General features: G+C 34.0%; 1 protein-coding gene across 3 annotated transcripts in view; it reads right to left on the bottom strand.

The window, feature by feature from the left end:
• Window positions 1–2,891: 2,891 nt before the first annotated feature.
• The window catches only part of ec (ubiquitin specific peptidase echinus), a 370,800-nt gene continuing 349,469 nt past the window's right edge, over window positions 2,892–24,222 (bottom strand). For all 3 annotated transcript variants that reach the window (XM_072531844.1, XM_072531846.1, XM_072531845.1), the window contains 5 exons: window positions 19,118–19,417; window positions 11,168–11,296; window positions 9,599–9,951; window positions 6,710–8,343; window positions 2,892–5,615 (listed from right to left, as the gene is read on the bottom strand). In XM_072531844.1, the coding sequence (XP_072387945.1) occupies window positions 3,103–5,615; window positions 6,710–8,343; window positions 9,599–9,951; window positions 11,168–11,296; window positions 19,118–19,417 (4,929 nt within the window). In that variant the 3' untranslated portion in view covers window positions 2,892–3,102. The remainder of the gene's footprint in view (window positions 5,616–6,709; window positions 8,344–9,598; window positions 9,952–11,167; window positions 11,297–19,117; window positions 19,418–24,222) is intronic.

The following is a 24,222-nucleotide window of genomic DNA, read 5'->3' as shown; positions in this document are numbered from 1 at the left end:
ATAAGATCCGAACCATTATCACATTAAGATAAGACTGTTTATGTTATTGATTTCTTATAACACGTCAAAAATATTCATATGATGTATTTTAGATTTCGTTTTTATCATTTAGGTAAGTTTCTTCCGTGCATTCGTGAGTGCTTTCTTTAGCTTTGAATATCTCTTCATAATGTTTCTCCCACATTCTGACATTAATCTTAACTGTTGGTTTTTTCTTGTTATGGGATTTTATATATTTATATAAGTTAACATTATTCTTACTATTTACTTCCAACTCTTCTATAAGTTCATCAGTCCATCTCTTGTTTCTATTTGTACAGTATTTGTCTGAGTCTTTTTTTTCTCTTATACTCTTCCACGTCTTCTGCTCTACCTGTCTTTAGCCATTTCTTTCGTGCTAGGTTTTTTCCCTGGTTGCTTTGGCAGTCTTTATTTCGTCGCACCATTCTTTTTTCCTTTTTATTTGTTTCTATCCTATTTCTTTTTCTGCTGCTATCGAAATGTGACCTTTTATTTCTTTCCACGTTTCTTCAATATTGTTAGGGTTTGAGACATTTAAATTTGCTTCCAACTCTTTAGAATAATCTTTCTGAATAATATCTAACTCTAGTTTCCCTATATTCCACTTTTTTCTTTTTGTGTATTCCTTTGTGTCTTTAATTATTTTCATTTCCATATTTCCTATTACCAGGAAGTGGTCAGAATCTGCATTTACACCCCGATATGACCTGACATCTTGAATTGTTCTGCGTTTTTTGAAATCGAAATATAATCTATTTGATTACCCCCAGTTGATCCTGGTATTAGCCATGTTACCTTTTGCTCTTTCTGTGTTTGAAGTATGTGCTCATTATAAATGTGTCTGTAGCTGCGGCTAAGTTACAAAGCATTCTCCCGTTAGTGTTCGTAAGTGCGTGAAGAGTTTCCTTTCCAGCTACCTCTTTATTTATATCTTCCTTTCCTCTCATTGCGTTGAAATCGCCTAATAAAATTAATATGTCATTCTTGGGTATATTTTCGTACATCTTTTTGAGTTTCTCGTAAAACTCGTTTTTGTCTTCTTCTTTGGCATTCTCCGTCGGGGCATATACAATAATGAATGTTAAATTAGATTGCTTGTTCTTTATTCTGACATAATATATTTTTCCACATATAGCTTTAAAATCTATCAACTTCTCCCTTAGTTTACTACTAATTAGGAAAGCTGTACCATTATGACCCTGTTTGGTATCTCCGGAATAAAACATTGTGTACATATTTCTTTTTTACTATTGCCCCTTGATCTTTCCATCAAATTTCTTGTAACACTGAGATTTCGATCTTGTACTTTTCCATCTTCTTCACCAGTTCTTCAATTTTACCGGGTATTAATAGTATTCCATGTTCCTATTCGTATCCTTTTAGTTTTTCTTTTATTTCGATTTTTTGTTTTTTCTTGCACTCTTTACTACATTTTCCTTCTCCTTTTGTAAGTGCCGTCTCCCGATTGGAGGTTGGATATCATCATCAATATCTTTACTCTATCTACTGCTGCTCTGAAGAGTTCTATAGAACTGCATTTAAACCAGTCCCTTAGATTCTTCAACCATGACACTCTCCTTCATACTCCTTCCTCCTCTTATCTTTCCCTGTATCATCAGCCTTAGCAGTGCATATCGCTGTACCCTCATTACGTGTCTCAGATATTGTAACTTTCTTATTTTTATTGTGTTTATTATTTCGCATTCTTTGCCCATTTCTCGCAATACTTCCGTGTTAGTTTTCTTTTGTGTCCATGCTATTCTAAGCATCCTCCTGGACTCCATCCTCCATCAAAGGACTGTAACTTATTTACGTGTTCTTGCTTTAATGTCCAGATTTCAAATCCATATTGCAGTATCGAAAACACGTAGCATCTCAGTGCTCTTACTCTCAGTTTTAATCCAAGATCTTTGTTGGAGAGAATTGTTTTTATTTTTACAAATGCATTTCTTGCTCTTTCTATCCTTGCTTTTATTTCTGTTGTTTGATCATTATTGTCTGAAATCCAGGTTCCTAGGTATTTGTATTTATCAACCCTTTCTATCGGTACATTTCCCAAATGTATGTTTGTTGGTATATTTGTTTTCTTTGTTGTTATCATGTACTTGGTCTTTTTTATATTCATTTTTAGTCCATATTTTTCACAGAAACTGTTTGTTTTGTTTAGCAGTAATTGGAGTTGTTCAGCAGAGCTTGCCATAATCACGGTGTCATCTGCATATCTTATGTTGTTAATAGATGTTCCGTTAATTATTATTCGTTCACTTTTTCCCATGGGGAATCTTTGACTGGCTGTTCTAGCTTTATCTTTGTTTTTCTGTGATTTACTGTGTTCTCAAATTTTTTTTTTGCCGGTTACATCATAGCTTTGAAATTGGTCGAGTGAATATCTTTTTCCATTTATCCATAGTGTATTGTACCTTAACTGTGCCTGGTATTCTTCTCGTCTTACTATATTTGTTCCTTTAAGATATTTGGACCCCTTCAGTATATCTGTTTTCATATTTTCACTCCTCATTTCCATCCATATGTCTCTTTTTCTTTCTTTGGCCATATTGCTTTCCTATTCTTTTTATGCGCATAGTGAGTGCTGAAACACGCACTATGACAAAAAAGAATGTACAAAAAATATGAGAGCAGTTGCAAAAATTTAGGGAGGCCTACGATCAGCAGTGGACAATTTATGTTGTTTTTTTTTAAATAGATAAAGATAAGTTCTCTGTGTTTGTCACAAAATTTAGTCTGTGCTTTTTTTGATCAATCCAATTTTTGTCAAAGCAGTTCTTTTTTTATTTTCTAACAAGAATATTTAAAGTCCAGTAACTTCATTTGTTTAAATACGTATGTATGATGTATCGGTATAAAGGTAGTTCAATTAGACAGACAATTATTAAAAAGTATTTATTGATATAAAAAAATATTTGCTAAAATTATTTGTCATACAATACATAAAACTCTTATTCTGAGCGACAATTTGAGATCTTTATATAAAAACTTAATATAAAACTTTGTAACATTTGAACAAAATATCACATTTTACAACAACATTTACAATAACTATGTACAATTTAACAAAAACTGCTAACTCTTCGGTTTAAACCTCGACATGTAAAATTCACAGTCTTGGCAGTATAAATTGGAAGCAGCTACGTTCTTTTTCCTACACAAATTACATTTAGTTTTGTCCGTAGGTACACTATTATTGGCATTGTTCACTATAATTGGCGTAACTACTGCCCAAGGTGTAGGGGATTCAGCACCTTTAGTTCCAGGCTCAAAACTAACAGTCTTTTTTAGATTTTTAGGCTGCGGTACATATTGATAAGGCGATGATTTATTTACCTCCTCTGGATGATAGGGTGGTACTCGTTGATAGGGATCCGTGGATACTCGTTGATATGCGCCATTTTGATGATCGTACTCAGTTGGAACCCTCTGGTAGATACTATGATGTTCTGAAGGGGGAGGTACTCTCTGATATGGCGAATTTTGTGAGTACGCCTCATTTGGATACCTTGGATAGTTATCAGGTACTCTCTGATAATACTGATCATACCCATTTCTAGAGTATTGATTATAGTTTTGTGGCATTGGAGGGGATTGATAAGGGGAATGGGTATTCACTGGGCTAGGATTGGTTACTCTCTGCCCTGGACGAACTGCATGGGCATACTGAGGGGATTTCGTATTATTATAACTATAGTATGCAGCATATGCTGCTGAATTTGGAGGAATTGGTTGGTATGGAGATTGTCTGGCAGGATTTGAGTATTGAGTAACACTAGCACTAACATACTGTTGTTCTTCAGATCCATTTTGTTGATAATGATAAGGGATATGAGAGTTGTCGTGATATGGTTCTGCTGTATAAACAGATCTGTTATGTGGATTGTTCTGAGAATTTTGCCTATTAAGCTGTGGATGTTCACTTTGCACAATTTGCCTTTGTACTTGTGGAAGATCATTCTGGCTAATCTGCCTTTGTATTTGTGAATGATCGTTTTGAACCATTTGCCTTTGTACTTGTGGATGATCATTTTGGGGCATTTGTCTATGAATATGTAAATTATCGTCTTGAGAATTTTGTCTATACAGTTGTGGTTCGTTTTGTGAATTCTGCCTGTGAAGCTGTGAATGGTTGGGTAAAGTTGGTCTGATATGTTGCGGTATTTCGTTTGGAGGATGCTGTCTTTGAAGCTGAGGTGAATTTTGTACAGTATGCTGTTGCATATGAGTATTTTGAGGCTGTTGATTCAACATTGGTTGAGGAGATTGTCGATATCCTTCAGGTACTGGTTTGGGAACATCATTCAACGGTCTTCTGTCGTAGACAGGCAGATTCTGCACCGAAGCTTCTTCTTTTTTAAGTTCATTTTCCCTAAGGGATATAATTTCCTGGCGTATGGCTGCAGTTTCAGGTTTATTCATAGCTGTTCTTAGAACTCTTTCCAAAATTGGATTTGGAATAAAACTGTCATCTTCTTGTTCATCAGCAGTGGCTACAAGTATGACTTGATCACAGAAAGATACACTTTTCTTCTTTGATAATCTCCTACGATTATCTTCATTTACCCCGGAATCAGACTGCTGGTTTAGCGTTTTCTGTACAACAGCATTTAACATCTCAACTTCTCTTAATTCCTCAGCAATTTGTTCGGGTGCTATGGATTCAATTTCATCTCTTTTCTTCATGGATAGCACTCCGTTATTATCATTTTTGACTGGATCTAGTTTACTTGATTCAAATCTTGAAGCTAAATCTTTAACTGATTGCTTATTTTCACCTGGAGCATATCTGATTGTATTCACAACATCTATGCCTTCACTTGGTTGATCTGAATGGGTCTTTTTATTTCTTAAAGCTGCTTGTTTAGCCTGTAACTCTTTTAACCACGTTTCTCCTGAAGACTTTGGGGCTACATCAGCGACACGAATTTCAAAATCATGAGACAAAATTTGCTGCCTTTTATTCTGAAGTTGTGTAAGAAGTGTACTGGGTTGAACTACTTGTTGTAAGTGTTCATCTAAAGCGGAGAGGTCCAAAGGTGAAGGTGGAGGAGGAAAATCTTCACTGGCTTGTCTTGAATGGACTGCAGAGCTCAAAGGACTTGGGTAAGGTGGCAGATCTAAACTCGGAGTTGTAGTATGAGTAGGAATACAGTCAACTTCATCTACACCGCTGTCTCCATTGTAACTTCGCGAAGATTCTTGGTGGACGTCAGCTCTCGTAATAACTGTATTACTACTATTAGAAAAGCTTTCATCGCTGAAAGACCCATCTTTATAATACGGTAAGGATACAGGAGCTTGATAACGATAAGGATCTTGATGTTGGTAATATAAATCTTGTTGTTGGTGCTGGCTCTCTTCACTGACTTCTGCTCCGTTTAACTTAGATGTACTAAGCTGGGAAGTAGTTCTGAGAGGAGGTGGTGGTGGCACCTTGGCCATTGTTAGAATTTTACCGGCACTTCCATGAAAACTTTTTCGCATTAACTTGCTTCTCTCAAGGTTTGGATTTGGGTTGTTCCCAGCAAATTCTAAGTGGCCTTCTGACAGGTAGCCATTCATACTGGTTGGATTTTCCAAAGAACCTAAAAAAGAATTAGAGTATTAGTAATTTCTCGAATAATTATTTTGAAAATGATTTGTTATAATTATATTGGGTCATTATAAATTTAGTAATAACATGCTATACTTGACGCAAAACGACGGTCGGTAAACGATTAAAGAATTACATCCACATCACAAAGCAACTACTGCAATATATTAGATCTTCACAAAAAAAATCATTATTCCCTTTGCTTTTTGCGCCGAGAGCCAAGAGACCTTGTGTCATGGTGGTCATGCATGATCGTGGTTGCTAATTGTATGTGGTGAGCACAGTGGAAGCTAAGTAGGCTCCCGTATGAAATTGTATCCAGTTTCAAACGATACCTACAAAGATTAAAAGAAACAATTGAAAAGGGGTCACGAAAATCGCGATAATAAAGCTTAGCAAGAACCAAAAGAGGTCCAGAGAACGAGCATAAGGGACGCAGCAAGGAAAAAGTGTAAGTATCTGTTGATTTAAGTCCTCGGTCCAAAAGAGACAGCAAGACGAAATACCTATTCGAAAGCCACAAATATAGATATATGTATAAAAAAAAGAGCTTTCAGGCTCATAAAAAGGTTATTTTGATTCTACCAAAAAGCGGGAAGAGAAGTTGGTATCAGTAGTATTGAAAAATACGAGCTCAGGAAAAAGTGTGTCATTATCTTTGGCTTGAAAATCCTCTGTGGATCGTCGCCATTCTGTTCGGTTTCTGGCGACGTGTTGCCATCATCTGATTTTTAATATCAATAAGTCGGTCTCAACTCCATCTAACCACCTAATTCGCGGTCGGCCTCTTCTTCTTCCTCCTATAGGTATTCCTGTCGTTTTTAGCAATAATATTGTCAGGTATTCCTATTATGTGTCCGGCTCATCTAAGTCGCTGTGTTTTAATGAACGTTATGACATCTGGTTCATTAAAGAGTTGGTATAATTCGAAATTATGGAAAAAGTGTGTTATACTCAAATATATGTAAATGATTTAGACACTATTTTGACTGCGTTCTTAATAAAACCAATTCTTGTCAAGTATAGATCGAAAACAGTAAAAATAAAATAAAGAATAAAGAAAAAAATAAAAATAAATATATTTACCTTTTAATCCTACGCTACTATCATCCACAGTAACAGTCGGAGCCTTGGCCGACGTTTCAACCTCAGAAGTCGTATCAGTCAAATCTGGCATGCTTCTGTTTTTGCGTTTTATCAATCCTCCCATTAAAAGCTTCCTTCGTATTTTGTGTTGCTTCTTTGCTTTTCCGTCTTTATCTTTCTTGTCTTCTTCCTTCTCCTTGGCCTTTTTTAGGGTATCCTTACCATTAATAATCTCTGGTGCTATTGAGAAATCTGCTCTGGATAATTTATTTCTGTCTTCACTACGGGAACGTTTTTCCCTGCCTTTTTGATCTTTATTCTTGTTTCTTGAGAATATTGATCTTGATTCTCGAACAGGAGGTTTATCATATAACATGTATTCTTCATCTTCTACAGTGGTGTTAGATAATTTTGCTTTTAAAGCATCTTTCTTTTTTGGCAGAGTAGCATAAATCTCTATGCTTTTGGTAGGTTGATGCTTTTCTTTCTCTGGAACTAGCAGTTCTCTGCTATTTTGTCGTGAGTGGTTACTTTTATCTCTAGAATTTTGTCTAGAATGTCTTCCACTCCCACTGCTGCCTTCTCTGGTATGTCTAATTTCTGGTGGAACATCTTTGCTAGTTGGATTAGGCACTTGAGTCATTCTCCTATGGAGACTTCTGGCTCTCATTATACAAGTATTATGCTTCATGCGAGCTAAAGTCAATGTCTGTGGATTATTGTATGGGGCATTCATAGCTGCTCGCGCCTTTGTAGCAGCTGCATTACACAGTGCTAACGCGAGAACCAAATCATGTTCGTCTTCTAATTGACGAGATTTCACCAGTAGTTCGTCTGCTTCATCACAGAGGACATCACAACTTGGAGAATTCTGATTCAGACTAAGATTATTGTAATCCTCGGGTATCTTGGCTAGATGTCCCATTTTCATCAAATGTTGTAAAGTAGTAACAGTTGAGCTGTCATTGGACGATAAAGAGTAAGAATCATATCCTGCATCATACACTCCACTGCTACTACTGGAGTAATCAGTCTTGATTCTGGTGGGACTGCCAGGAACACTTCCACCATTGCTTGGTACCTTGCCAACTAAATAAAGATAAGGATTTTCCATTGTTGTCGAAGAAGCAGAAGAAGCACTGTTGCGATCACCACTCCAATTTCCACTGTCTCGTCTTCTAGGTACGTTTAGATGGTCTGGGATATTAATTCCTTCCATGCCAGATGAGGACCCATTACTTAATGTTCTATGCACTTGAGGTTTTCCAAAATCCAATGATTTTCGGGTGACATATTCTGGATCTTTTCTTGTAATACAACCATCGACTACATCGACATCTTGGCACTGGGATATGTTATTCTGAATTACCGCTAAATTCTGATAGTCATTGTAAGGTCGGGGTAATGGAGGTTTTTGATTTATCCCTGAACCATCTGGATTCGGAGTTATGGCACGTCGAGTAGTTCCGATCATAGGTTTTTCTGGACTTGGTGTTACAGATCGACGGATGACAGACTGTGGCGGTTTCTTGTTTACCTTGTCGGCAAATAATGGGGTAATCTGCTTTGGGGCATTATCTGTGTTTACTGGAGTTCCGTCCGGTAGAGCATAGAGGAGCAGCAGTGGTTGATACCTAAAAAAATAAGAGTTAAAAAGATTTTTGTAGAAATAAAGGTACAATAATTGCAAAGAAAAAGCAGTAAGTTCTATTGTAGGTATAATGTGACAACTATAATGTAACAAAGATGACAACTATAATGACACAAAGAAACAAACGCTCATATGGTATTCATTGATCTTGTGAAAGCATATGATATGAGTTCCTCGAGAGATTCTCGGTGGGAGCTAAAAAAGAAATGGTTTGCCGGTGAATATGTAAATATTGTGAGACATGTATAAGGGAGTAACAACTAGTATTAGCGCAGATGTGCGAGAGACCTTTGCTCAGCGCTTAGGCTTTACTTATTCTCATTAGTGTTGGATCAGATAACAGCGACACTACAAGATAAAGACAAACTCTTTGAGGAAAAAGATTTAAAACTTAGTAGGACACAAACAGTATTTGGAATGTTCATATAAAGATGTATTTACTACAAATACAATGGTAGCTTTAAATGGTGAAAAGCAATAGTAATAGTTAAGTACCTAGAATCGGTATTACATGGAAGAAAGCAGGTGGTTTGTTGTGTGACAAAAAGAGAAGGGAAATTCTATAAAACTACCACAACACCAGCTATGATGTATGGAACTGATTGTTGGGTAGTTAAAAAGAAAGAGGAACAACGAATGCATGTGGCGGAAATGGGAATGCTTAGATGGATGAGTGGTGTGATAAAAAAGGATAAAGTTAAGAATGAGTATATTAGAGGAAGTCTAGGGATGGTAATAATTGATGTCAAAATGGAAGATCACAGGTTAAGATGGTTCGGATATGTTGACCATCAAGACGGTAATCACAAAATAAGAATAATTGCTGATTTGCGGGTTCCTGGGACGACTAGGAGAGGAAGGCCGAAGAAGACCTGGGGGAAACGCTCTGTAAAGGGTGATACTGGTATGACTTAAGCTACAAACTTATGAAGAAATATAATTAGAGAACCCCAACTTGCACAGGGATAAAGGCAAAGTGAATCGTGGTAAATGTGACACTCCTTACAGGAGATTTTGTCATATATTTTCACCGCAGTTGAATGATTTGTAATGTTTTGGTTAACATCGATCGCATTTACATCCTGCACTAAATAATAGATACTTTGAGATGATTTTGGGGAGTGTTTTCTTTTGGAATATAATCAAAAATTAAGAAATGTTTTTATAGCATACATATAAAACTTTTAGCTGCTTTTTTTAGTTACAAAAAAGTAAAACAAGAATTTTAAATAACCTACCTTCCTTTTCGGCATTTCTCAACAACCTGCTCCCATCTTGGCCCAACTTCTCGAACGGTAGCATCGTCAAAGTAAATCCATACCCGAAGTTTCGTGTGGAAGAAAAATGTAGAGTAATGTTTGCCATAGTAGGTTACAACACCTACAAGATTATGTACAGAAAGTTCAGCCCATCGGCTATCTACTACAGTGTTAAAAACATCTCCTAGTCTTAAAGTTGTGCCTATTGTTGAAAACACTTCCATTATGTGCTCCAAAGTTGGTCGTTCTGAGTTCCAAACGAGGCCAATAGATACTATTTCTGGACGGTTCATAAGGGTCCTGCCTATTTGAATGACCGCTCCACAAGCACTCTGAAAATAAAATATTATAATTAATATTTGTCATTAACAGATGCAGGGAATGAAAGTGTTTGAATCGAGTTGCTTAATCAAAAAATATAAAATGAACTGAAAGGTAAGACCGAAGATTACCCGACCACGATGTATGAACTGAATGCAGCTACAAAAAAACAATGTAAACAAATGAGAATAGAGAAAATGATTCGATGTATGAATAGGATTATCAAGTTGAAAATAAATATATTACAGTAAGTGTAAAATATCATTTCTTAAAACAAAATAAGGGATTATACATAAAATATTAAAATTATGATAATATTTAGTACTCCAGTCGTCAGAGACGAAAATGACACTGAACTTCTAAAAATCATACGAACAAGCTGAATTTTGCTCAGAATATTAATTCTGGGGCCCCGAAAAAGATTCCAAAAAGTTTACCACTTTTACCAAGAATCTGTACACCGTAGACAAAAATGTTTTAAATAAAAAATGTAGCTGAGGTAACTTTAAACAAAAATGTTTATAAGCATTTTTTGTGTACAATGAACCGTTCTTTTAGAAACAACGCTTGAAGCGATCGTCGATTTTGCATGTCATTTACGCGCGCGAAATCAATATTCAATAAAATTTGTATCAGCTGGACGGTAAAAATTCGATATCTTTTTATAAATCTAAATTACCAATAAAATGATGGTATTTGTATTGGTATTAAAGTGATTCACCAGTATTATGGAGATTTATTAAGGAGACACGGTAAATAAATTATGACTTCTTCCACGTCCATATCGCTTTAAGAAATGGACAGAACTGGCCGTCGATTGGATGCTATAACTGGCAGCTCATATATGTCGGCTCCCTAGTGCGCGGGGACCCAGATTCCTTATTCGAAAGATCAATAATTGATATCCTATGCCCAAAATAAATAATAAATAGAAACAATGGTTTATCATAAGATGACCAGCACATTAAATTTAAATAGATATAAAAAACGACCAATATATTTAAGATGAAACCAGTTTGGTTACAAATCGCAATATCTTTGCAAAAAAGTTATAAAAAACACAATATTTAGTAATACCTTGAAAAATGAAATTTAATATTTATCTGATATAATTGATTAAACTTGTTATTGCGAAGTAAGAAATTACATGCAAAATATAAAAAGAACCGAGCTAAAGCTGAATTTGAGCTGAAGCTTGTATTTAATTTATTAACTTTTATAACTTACCGGACAAGTTCGAACGTCTCCCATGTTCCCCGCTTTTCTTAGTAATTGACCAAAAGGATCTGCATTGGTTCTACCTCCATTTGCTCTCACTTGGTAGACTAATGTAGATGTAGACACGTAATGAACCATCTGAAACATCAAAAGCAACTATCAAATTATTGTGATATTGTTTACAAATATGTAAATATATCAAATTGTTATTTACTACAATATTACCCTAAATAAAAAGCTACGAAATTGCACATGTAATATGTATTTATCTTATTTAGTTTATACGTTATGTATTAGCTTTCATATTAATATTTTTCTATAGTAAAAATCAAAAGTCGATGCATCGGATATAAACAAAACCCTAAAATTTTACCGTTTTGTTAGAGATGTTTTTGAGATATTTAATATTGCCAGAATGTAGATGCAAAAGTAAAGTAGTAAAAAAATAATGTTTAAAGTTTACTTAAAATAAAAAAAAAGAATCACTTTATCTACACTTGAAGTTCAGATTTTATTCGGTGTTCAGTTCAGTTCATTATTAGGTGATAAAGACAAAGACTACAAAATCCTATATTAGCCGTTAAAGAGATTGTGAAAGGAAAATGAAGTTGGGGTTAGCAAGAGAAGTTTTATCATTTTTATTAAAGTTTATCACCTAAATATGAAGACAAAAACACAGATTTATAGAACATTAGTGCGAAGTATTATGACATATGGGGCTGAAAATTGGATCATAAACAAGAAAAACAGCAGTAAGATAGTAGCAACAGAGATGGAATGCCTGCGAAAATGCTGCAGACTAACAAGAATGGATAGAAGTAATGACGAAATAAAGCAAAGAACATCAATACAAACAGACATACTAACATACATAGAACAAAAAAGACTAAAGTGGTATGGACATGTAAGAAGAACTAGTGACAGCAGATGGGTAAAAAGAATAACCGAATGGAGCCTCATAGGAAGGAGGAAAAGAGGACGACCCCGAAAATCCTGGAGGAACGAAGTAGACGACGTCATGAGTAAGAGAGGTCTAAACGATGGAGAATGGGAGAACAGAGAGAGATGGAAACGGTTGAGCGAGGGAAGGCAGTGAATACCGTAGAATCCCTGAATATATATATATATATATATATATATATATATATATATATATCTATATATATTATATATATTAAAGTTTATTACACCAAAAGTGGTCCAAATGTCAAAACTATTATTTGGACGCCTAGATATTTTGGTCCGATAGCTGATCGGGTTAGCAGACTTACAAAAATAAAAATTTAAACGAACAGTTTGATCAGCTGCCCGGGAAATATCATTTGTTGGTAATAAAGAGTCTGTTTTCGCTTGACGCTATTTTATATCACCATCATATTTTGCCGATTTAACTCTTAACTTCTAGATAATTAACATCCATTTTCGAATTAATCTTTCGATCTTCTTCTTGTAGTGCTTATCCGTTTCGGATGTTGGCGACCATCATAGCAATCTGTATTTTGCACACTGCTACTCTGAAAATACTACTCTGGTTGTTGTGTTGAACCACCTACGTAGATTTTTCAGCCAGGAAATCCTTCGCCTTCCTGGTCCCAGTTTACTTCTACTTTTCCCTGTAAAATTAATTCCAGCAATCCATATCTTTCGCTATTTCTGATGATATGACCGACGTATTCGATTTTGGTTGTTTTTATTGTGGTTAAGAGCTTTTTTTTGTATTCTTAAAACGTCCTGATTAGTAACGTGGTCGATATAAGATATCTTCAGGATTCGACGATAAAGCCACATTTCGAAAGCTTCAATTTTCTAGCAGATAGCGCCTGTAAGAGTCCAAGATTCAATTCCGTACAACATTATAGGAAAGATATAACATTCTAGTCATCTTATTGTTATGGGCACTGATAACACACATTTGAATTACATTTCACAAAGGCACACATTTGAATAGCTTAGCTATTTTTTGAAATGCAGATCTTGGAATTTCTAGGGAAGGGTCCTAGGAGAGGACGTTCGTACCAAAGTAGGAATATGTTTTTACTCTTTCTATTGGTTGACCATTTATACTGATTCCTTCAAATTGCTGTTCCTTCTTAGAGATACTATACATTTTATTTTCTTAATATTTAGTGAAAGTCCATATCTCTGACTTACTTCTGTGATTATATTAATTAACTGCTGGAGGGTTTCATAAGTGTTAGCGAATACCACCGTGTCTTCTATGTATCTGATGTTATTGATAGATTCTCCGTTAATTCGAACTCCAGCTTCAACATCTTCTACAGCTTCTTGAAACATTTCTTCAGAGTATATGTTGAACAGCACGGATGATAGTATACATCCCTGTCGGACCACACGTTTAATTTTGATATCATTGGATTCTCCTGCCTCTGACACATGAGGAATGTTTGATTCCAGTAAAGATTGCTAATAATTCTTAGATCACAGGTGTTTATTCCAATATTTTTTAATCTCTCCATCAGCTTGTCGTGTTTTACTGTATCGAATGCTTTATGGTAATCAATGAAGTATGCATAAATATTTCAATTCAAGTCTATACATCGTTGAAATAGCACTTGTACCTATGCTAAAGAGAGCCTCCCTCGTACCCACTCCATTCCGAAAACCAAACTGTGTACGGCTGATTTTTTCTTTGCAGTCTATATATCCTTTGATGTATAATTTTTAGAAACCGCTTTAAAATGTGGCTCAAATCATTGCAGGACACGGATTTTGTTTTCTTTGATAAGGCAATAAACGTCGACTTCAGCCATGTTCTTGGTACTACTCCGCTGACATATGTCATTAAATATTTTTGTTAGGCGTTGAGTACCATCGGTCTTAAATAGCTTTATAAGTTCAGCATATGCATTGCCAGGTCCAGGAGCTTTAGTTGCCATCTTTTAGTTGTGATATTGCTTTTTCCACTTCATTTGAGTGATTGATAAGTGGTCATTACATAGTAGCATAAAAGTTGTTCCGACCTATTATCATCAAAGAGTTATTATATTTATTTGGTCCATATGCGTATTTCTTGATTTTTATCAGTGATAATGTTCCCCTATTATTTGTGATTTTCCCTATGATCTCGCAGTTTGCTAGCTGTGTGGAATTTCTGAAGACCAGCTGCTTGTTTAACCCTTTTATGGATATTAAATGTACCGTGTTTTTGTTCCTACAACTCTATCTCTTCACACTTGTTTTTTAACCAGTTTTTTTCGGCCTTTCGTATTTCGGTTCTTATTTATCCCTAAATATTTTTGTACATTTTTCTGTTGTTCTTTGATTACCGTCTTTCTTCCACGAGTTGCAGTTTATTGTCATTCACCTAACTTTTCCTCTTCTCTTTCTTTTCTATTAGATGTTTTTCTCTAATCGTTTTAAAGATTTCACACATATTTTGGAGTGATTCTTCTGCATTATATGTTTGTTCCATGCTACTAAGCTTGTCTGAAAGAATCCGTGCGACTGTCGGTTATGTTTCCTAATCTTTTAATCTTCTCTTGTCGCATTTTTGTTATTATTATATTTATAACAGGAACATGATAACGATATGTCAGTACCGGGGTAACTTAACTGATAACCATCCGTTACGGAATCTCCATCAATTACGGAATCTCTGATAGTCAACGTTCAGAAGTAATTTTGTTGGAGGGTCTACATGTAGCTTTTGTGATTTTACCGTCTTCGTATGTGGTGATATTAAAATTAGTTGTTTCAGCCATGAACATCTCCAGAAAAAAGGAAGATTTAATATTATTAACTTAACTTTGACCCTTTACATAAATATCATATCAAATCAAAAGTAATATAATAATTTTAAAAACAGCTGTACAGCGCAAAAAAGTCTATAAAATTGATATAATAAAAACTATTTAATAAGAACAACTGCAAGAGAAATATCTTAATTAAGATAAAAAAAACGTATGTACCTACATACTTATTAGGAATTATAATGTATAAGAAACACGCGTAATAGTAGATTTAATAGATTTGTTCCTCTGGGTTAATGAGGCAGGTGTTATGATAAAAATAATACTTTCAAGCAGCACGTAAACACCATGAAGTAATAGCAATAAATTATTACATACTTAGAATTTACTCAAGACAAAGGAATTTACTAATCAAGGCTCTATATAAATTCATACATATCTATACAATTTAGCTTCGGGCATGATTTCAAGAATATAACATCAAATACGAACTAGGTATTTCACGTATTCGTTTTATTCAAATCAATATTGCAATCAATCTTTTAATTTATTAAGGTTTGTTTTAAAATAATTATTGTTTGTTCATTATCAAAAAAAAAATAATAGAAAGTGGTGTAGTGAATTTCTATAATACTATACGAGTATAGTGGACACACTGCAAAGCCCCAAAAATCTAGCATTCTGTTTGTTTATCACTCATTCAAACTTCAAGATGTCTATAATGTTTTTTTTTATTTTGCCAAAACACAAAAATTTATTACAACAAAAATTTCCTACAAAAAGCCTTTATGTCTATGTAGAAGCCGCTCATTGTAAATAATTGAGCCTCTGGATTTTCAAGTAATAATAATACGTAAGCACTAAGCTTACGCCTTGTAGCTCCAAGAGTTAATGAACTATTCTTCTACCTCATTTTAACAAGTCTTCCTTTGAGCTTTTTGGAATACTGAGTGCAGCCATTCTATGAACATAGCCCAAATACCTAATAGACCAATAAACCCATCAACGCCTGGTGTGACCACGTGGTTACGCAAACTCGCCATCAATATTACTGTTAATTGTAGCTCAACTTAACGCTAGAAATTTATCCGCATTTCAACTTTTCGTTACTAGATGTCAGTGTATTCAATTTGTTACTGTATTACATTCAACAGTTTGGAAGGAAAGAATAGTATAGCTTTGTGAATTCATGGGTATTAATGAATGTGCAAATTATGGAACCGAGATTTGAGTAAGTAATTTTATTAGTTTACTATTAAGACTTTCCGGCAATTTAAATAATTATTGATATAATTAAGGAAGTAGGTTATAACATAAAAAATATTACAAGCAACCTCGCCCATTAACATAAAATTTACATGAGACTGAATCACACTGTTACCAAATGGTTACACTAGGCTAATAAGAGATCTAATTAATTGTTTATTTACATGAGAGGTTTGACGCTCCAGGAATTCCTGGATATGGTTTATAACGATGACAATGAGCTAACCGGCATATATTTAAGTCCACATGATCCAAATATTTTGATTGATGAAGATTCGGCTGGCGAGGATAATGGTGGATTTGTAGATAACCTGTCCCGAAGACAATTATTTGCAAAAGCCGAGTTGGGTTATTTTGATGGTGCACCAGAAGACAATAGTGTTTTTAATGGGATGTAAGACGAGCAAACACCACGTATGTCATCACTTGATACAGAACCTAATACTAGTTTTTTGGAATCACTAAAGGGAAAAAAGTATACTAAAAGATTGGATCGATGGAGATTTTGTAAAAACATCCGACTTTCCCAAAGCAGACTACTTACAATTTAAAAATATGAGCGCTATACATTTATTTGAGTTGTTTTTCGATAACGAAATGCTAGGCCATATTTTAGACGAAACCAGAAAATTCGCTCTTTTTGTGAATTGTCCTGATCCGAAGATTACCTTGGACGAGCTCAAATGGCGACCCTTTTTGGGTATTTTGATTGGGTGTCTGGATACAACTGTCTTCCTGGAAAAATGTTTTATTGTGACAATGAAGCAGACATTTCCAATAAAATGGTGAAGGATGCAATGCTTCGCGACAGGTTTATCCAAATAATGCGTTTCATGCACTGTGCTGATAATACGCAAATGGATATAAATGATAAAATATGGAAATTGAGACCAGTAATCAAAAAATGACAGAGTTCTTTTCTCAAATATTATCAACCAACTGAAAATATGAATTATGATGAGTCGATGGTGAAATATTACCATTAATAAATATTATCATTATACCTGTTCCTAACAAAAAACGAAGGCAGTGCGCTCAGTAGGACGTACGCAGTGTGAGAAATGCGATATTGGACTCTGCATTGAATGCTTTGCCATATTTCATAAAAAGTAAATCTTATAATATTTTTATAGTATTTTGACCTAGTGTTATCATATGGTCACAGTTTGTAATGTCATATATTCGATAAACAAATAAAATTTAATAGGTTTTTCTGCTTATTTGTATTTTTCCTAAACTAGACTTGGTAAAAACCACCAGTTTAACAAAAAAATTAATTCAGGCTTTGATGGGTTAGATTTTTACTCGACACAACTGTAGAGACGGGTTCGACAGTTGAAATATGTAGTATACGATATTACAAAAAGAATCTTGGGATTCATCACTTATTTAATGGAAATATGTTTAAATAAGCAATCAAAACGTCAAACTAATTATTTTAATTATAACTTAAAAACTGTTTGTGAGATTTGACGTCAACAGACAACTTTTTCAGATGATAAACAAAAAAGTTACTGCAAAATGAACAACAAAATCGCTGTTTTTGAATACTGTTAATAACTTTTTTATTGTTTATTAAAATTTGTTTAAATGTACCTAAACTTAAAGGTTTTATTGCGTTTGAATTATGTTCAAAAGATGGACCAGATCGGTTGAATAGTTTTTGCGAAATTTAATTTGTTTATAAGATTTTTTGAAAAATGAGCTAATTTCTAGGACCGGTCTAGATAATTTGGCTGAATGTATCTCAATACTCCATTATTTTCTTATTTTCTTTATTAAGACGTATATTAATATCCTATTGAAAAAAAAGTTTAAAAAAGTAACATTTATGTACACAAAATTATTTAATAAAAAGTAGCACTTTTTAGCTTATAAACATTTAAAATACCTCCTTAGAATTTATTTCAAATTAAATGGCAAAAATATTCAAAAAGCTGGTTAAAAAACACAACTTTTACAAAAAAAAAGGTCCTATGACCTTTAGGATCCAAGATAGCCTCTTTTTTTAATCACTGTTACGTTAATTAACAATATTAGGGGTGACATTAACCAATCTTTTATTAAAAAAGTCAGTTTTTTTAATGACATAGGCTAGGTGTCAATCAGCCAGTCACAATATGACTAATACCTCAAACATAAAAATATAATGACCGTAAACAACATAAAATATCAATAACGAAGAGTTGAATTATATGATTTAAGTACCCAAATTAAAATAAGATACAAGTTAAATATAGCTTATTTTTAACATCATTAGTGAGTTCAAAAAACGGTATACATAATATAATTCAAAATATTTTTTTGTACTATCCTTTTTATCTATATTTATATACAAACAAGATGATAGGTTCTCAGAGTTCTACAGCAAACTCTTGAGCAGCTATCTACTCAATCCGACAGCTGTTTTGCTATGGACTCTCAAGTTGCTCACCACAGTTTTTTTTTATATTTTTGATAGTTGACACTACAAGACTATTTTGGAAAATAAGTATTATAATAATTACCAGTTAAGTGGGCTACACGTTATTGTATTTTTTTTAAATCAACTAAAACTCTATCTGCATTACCTTCTTCGGTTGTAAACTTAAAAACATTGAAAATTATTTCTCGTGCTTGAGATCCCAAAGGTTTGCCCTTTAATACACTTGCCATTTTAATAAATATAAACAATAGTTTATAATATAGGGCCACTCCAAATAAAAATGTAAATGCTTGACAACACTGTCAGAAATCTTTTCACTTTTCAATTTGTTCTACGCGCAACGCGCCAGCTCTCGCTTGTCGGATTGTACATGACACAAACTTCACTGATGCATTATAAATTCTCTTATTTCCATTAGCTAAGAGACTAATATTGTCTATGTAATATTCACATTCACTATAAATACATTATCAACAAACGAAGAGGAATCTACGTTTTATTTGAAAACAGAACTTTAGTATATATTATGCTTTCATAAATTATTAATAAATTACTGACCTGTGTATAAGAAAGGGGCTCCGAAGTAGCACCACAGGAGGCACAGACACTTTGCTCCACGAGCGTCATTGCGAATTTTTGATGTGGAATACAATGTCTTGCACTGCACATATCCTCGGCTTCGCCTTGGGCAATGTGCGTATGGATACGCAAAAGCATATTTTCAAAGCATTCAGCTGCATCGTCCATAAAGCCCAGCTGAAAGCGATTTTGATCGAAGAAACTTTCGGCAAGCGCCCTACGCAGTGTGTCGGGAGGAAGGGCCGTTTCGGTCGAAAATTGTAGTTGCGAGAAAAGCTCCTGTAACAAAAAATATCCTTATAAATAAACTCTAGAATAACTAGTTACATATTTTTATATATATATATATATATATATAGTAGAATAAAAAAATCTTAATAATAAATAAATAGGGACCCCCATTTTTTTATTGTAAATTTACATTCCTCATAAAAACAATTACTTTTATTAGCATATATCACATAGGTGATGATTTGAGGAAATATTGACGGCAGATACGGCAATGACGTAGCTGAGAAAATCAAAGAATGGACTGGCTTAGAGTTCGTCACTAATAATAAAGATTAAAAACAGGCAAGAGTTTGCAGAAGATATCGTCAACCTTCATTAGAAGAAGGCATCTGAAGAAGAAAAAAAAATTTCCAAAATAAATTGTACAGACAGAATTTAAACACCTGCAATTAATATTCAGACAAACTGAAGTAAAATCAGTTTAAAAATATCGACAAAGAATTGTGGGGAGTGCTTTTTTCAGCTCTTAGATAATGCAGACCCGAACAGAACAGAACCAGGAGAATATAACCTAACTTCTTAAGCTATTTGACATATTTTTAGCTATAAGAAGAAACTATGATGACCTCATTGGCAAAATTTTAGACAGATATGTAGTATGTTAAGAGTTAGGAAACAGTTACTTATTAATCCTTGACTGATTGTAAAATTTATAAAGATGTACAAAAAATATTTGCCGTACTTATATTATTCAAAACCTACAATATAATACATTTATTATATTCATTACACAACAACAAAAACTATATGTTCATTTCAAATGGCCCACAGAATCACCAAGCATAACAACTAGCGAGAAAGAATCAGCTGTAGTCATTTAACATATATTTCTGCATTTGTAAGCAAACCTTTCACAACGCATTAGGCGAGAGATATGAACAAAATAGAAAATATAGGCGTGTTACTTAATACAGTTTCTTGTGTCTTTTTCGAGGTTGGCGACTATTAGTCGGCAGCGTCTAAACAATCTTAAGAGAACCACACACCGTAAATGAAACTTTCAAACATCGTCTAAATAAACTGCCTCCTCTAAAGAATTAACCCGACACTAAAAATCTAAAAAGATTTGCATGATATATTTATTTGTAAATTGATTTTAATTTTTCAAGAATACATTTATATCTGGACTAACGTAAAGATGTACGAAAAAATCTAGTTAGATCTGAATTAGATAGCGAGATTCGTGCATTTTACACAGTAATGATTTTTGGAAATCTTGACTGTCAAACTTGTGTGCCAAACTTTGTGAGTCGCTCCTATGCGTCTGTGGAGAAGGGTAAACTACAGAACACCTTCTGGTCTCCTGGTCTGTCCTTTCTTCACAGTCACATACTCAATGGAGGACCTGGTTTGCGTTGTACCAAGTGCGCTTTACGTCGCCAATTTTTGGCTAACAAGTGTGTAGTAGTCCTATTTCACAACAAAAAGAAGATTCAAGCAGCTAATAACAACTGCCTTAGAGAAGCTGCAAATGTGCCCAGATATGTCCCTGAACGGTTTCTATTCAGAGACCTAAAACAACTAAGGGTACTGGATATAATGGAGGAAAAAGCCAGAACAAAATTTCCTGGGTTAGAAGACCACCCAAACCGGATTCTAAGAGAGATATTAAGGTATAATATGTACCACAGATGAAAGCACAGAAGACTCAAACAACAAACATATAATAAAGTCTATATAATCTTAGCTCTATCAAAAGAAGATAACAAGCTCACCTTTGGCATGGCTCATGGCAGTGTATTTACTAATGTTTATTTTATATATTTCAGAGAGCTCTCAAAAAAATCTACAAAAAAACACAAAAAACAGCTTCGGCCACCAAAAAAATTAATAAAACACAAAAGGCACAAGCCACAAAAAATAAGGAACCAAAAAACGGACAAGAGGGGCACACGTCTTCGAGCAGCAAGTCACTGAACTGGGCGTAGCCCGGAGCGGGGACTCGAGGCCATAACAAGCAATACAGATCCATAATAAGTCACTCACTAGAGATAGCGGGAGTAGAGCGCCTTACGCTGCCCTGCATTGCTCGGGGTAGGATTTCATGTGGGAGGCCTTGTACCCAGGACCCCACATGACAAGCACTTTGCTGATAAGAGAGCCTCTATAGCGCATCAGAGCGGTATCGATGGGGAAGTGGATGGTCTGGAGCATTGGATCGAGGTTATTATGCATCCCTGTCGAACTCCAGATTTTAATTTAAAGTTTTTCGAAACCACATTATTAACTCTTACATTAGCAGTATTATTTACATAGTTTTTGTAATAAATAGATTAGATGTTTTGGCGTACCCATTTCTCTAAGTATATGCCACATTTTATCTAATTTTACAGTATCGAAGGTCTTGGAATAGTCAACAAAGCATAAATATGTTTCTATCTTAAACTCGCTATTTATATATTAATGTATAATAGGTCTGCTTTAATATGTATGAAACAAAGGCTAATGAAAACGACGGAGGTGAAAATACTAAGATATACAGTAAATACGATAAAAGATCGAAAAAGGACTCAGGACAGGTGGATAGTAAACAGAAAAAATAATGAAATTATCACAGCATAAGTAAAATGGTGGTAGTAAGTGGCAGAGTTGTCAAAAGATGGAGTGGCAACCTGTCATTGTCCATTGTCAATGAACAAGTAGAATAGCTAATCCAGAGGAACAAAAAGAAGAAGCCTTGGCAGAAACTTATTTAGAGCTTATAATTAATAAGACCAATAGCCTCAACACATTAGTCAAGATTTTGACTGTACAACTTTAATAACTTTTATGTATAACCATTAATAAGACCAATAACACATGAGTCAAGATTTTAACTGTACAACTTTAATATCTTTCATGTATAACCACATGTCGGGCGGGTAAGTTATGATCTTCGGGGGAGTCTTTGGATAAGTTCACACAAACTTAGTTGTTATAGAATACATTGAAAAGGACGACAATGGTCAGCGATACATTTGCGTCTTTAAGGTTAATTTTTTTTAATAAGAGATCGTAAAATAAAAAATTGATCTGTCTTTCAAATTATGCCTTTTTCAGTATGTGTTGTTAAACGGCGAGTACATCAAAATATATTTTATTAATTTGGTGTGAATACTAGCATTAATGATTTAGCACGTTCTTTGTGTGAAGGACCAACAATGGTTCTAAGAGAAACAATGACGCAACGAATGTTTAAAGCTGTGGGTACTAGACCAGAAATGTAATTCTAGGTAAGAAATTCAAGTCGATAATTAAATTGATGACTCACCCATATTCTTCGGACTTTGTTTGGTGTTTTTTGGTCTAGACTAATAAAAAAGAAAGAGCCGTAAAATAGTATTGTCTAATACAAAATTGAATTACTATAATTGTCGTTTGAAAGCGCTAGTTTGTAAAGAATCGTAACATATAAGTGCGTAATTATACCACCAGCATAGTTTAACTATATCCCTATTAGTGCCGTTTATAATTACAAAAATAGGAAGTACATCATTTTAAATTTATATAAAAGTGAGATTTATATAAGAAAACTCCATGAAGGTTTTAGGAAAGGAAGATTAAATTAATTAATTAAATTAAATTAGATGGATCCAATTTTTAAGAAAAAAAAAATTATTGCACAATATTTATTAGCAAAATAATGGACTCTAGTATATTGTTGAGCAATGACTATGAACAACCTATGACTTAATTGACGGATATAGCTTGACAATACGAACAAAACTAGCCAAATTAGTCAAAATAACCCGAATAAAACATTACACCAAGTTAACGTATGGGGAAATTGATTAAGTACATTATATATACGGGAATTTTTGGGAGATACTCCATCGTACCAGGTCACCTATAGGGATCAAAAACACGCAAAGAACTTCACCAGAGCTCAATCCTTGTTAATACCGTAGGTACCCATCTACAGGAGTAAAAGCTTAAATCTGGATAATATTTATTTAAGTTTAAATTAGAATACGCTATACTTTGTCTCAAAGTGACTAGTCTGTACAGGGTAAGATATGCAATGCTAACCTTATGGGAATTTCGCCAAGACGTTGCCAGTTTTATTTAGTGAGCGATGGCGTTCTCTATTGTCTATCTTTCAAAATAAACTTAATAAACCAGGAGTTCTCAACAAGTCCTCACATACAATTTTATGTAATTTACAAATACATCGTTTGCTAATAATTTTACATAATACTATACATTATTTGTTTCTAATAGTAACTTATCAACTTTTATCTTTTATTAGTAGCAGTAGTATAATAAAATGTGCATTAAATAAACATTTGTTTCAAAGTTTAAAATAATTCTGGTAATTTCTACTAACTGCCAAATTTAAAATGTTAATTATGTCCCTGCGGTGCTAATTACTGCCATAATGTGTAAGGAATTTGTAATTTTGGTTGATATCAACTGCGAATACTTTCTTCTAATTTATTCAGTAAATTAGAAGCAATTAGAGTAATTCTTGTACAGAATATGTTTAAAAGCTTGATACATCCAGGGCCTTAATTAGTCTTTATTTGTTCTTCGGAGCGCGTAAACATATTCGAGTTACGATTATTTGTACCATCTTGGACTGTTTTGTTATTGTTATTATTTGTTGTTGGCTGTTGTTGTGATTTGCTGTTGGCAATTATTGTTATTTTCTGTTGTTGGCTATTGTTATATTTGACGCCGAATTTTTACCGCAAAATGGAGGAAATTGTTCAAGGAAAACGTGGAAAAGCTCTGAAACTTTCAGAGAAGCAGATACTATTAAATATTATTAATTATCATCTTAATTAGGATAACAACAATTCTGTATGAAGTGT

The sequence above is a fragment of the Diabrotica undecimpunctata genome, chromosome 5, assembly GCF_040954645.1.
Source record: "Diabrotica undecimpunctata isolate CICGRU chromosome 5, icDiaUnde3, whole genome shotgun sequence".
Taxonomy (NCBI): domain Eukaryota; kingdom Metazoa; phylum Arthropoda; class Insecta; order Coleoptera; family Chrysomelidae; genus Diabrotica; species Diabrotica undecimpunctata.
The sequence above is the reverse complement of the archived record's forward strand: the minus strand, read 5'-3'. Positions and strand labels throughout refer to the sequence as shown.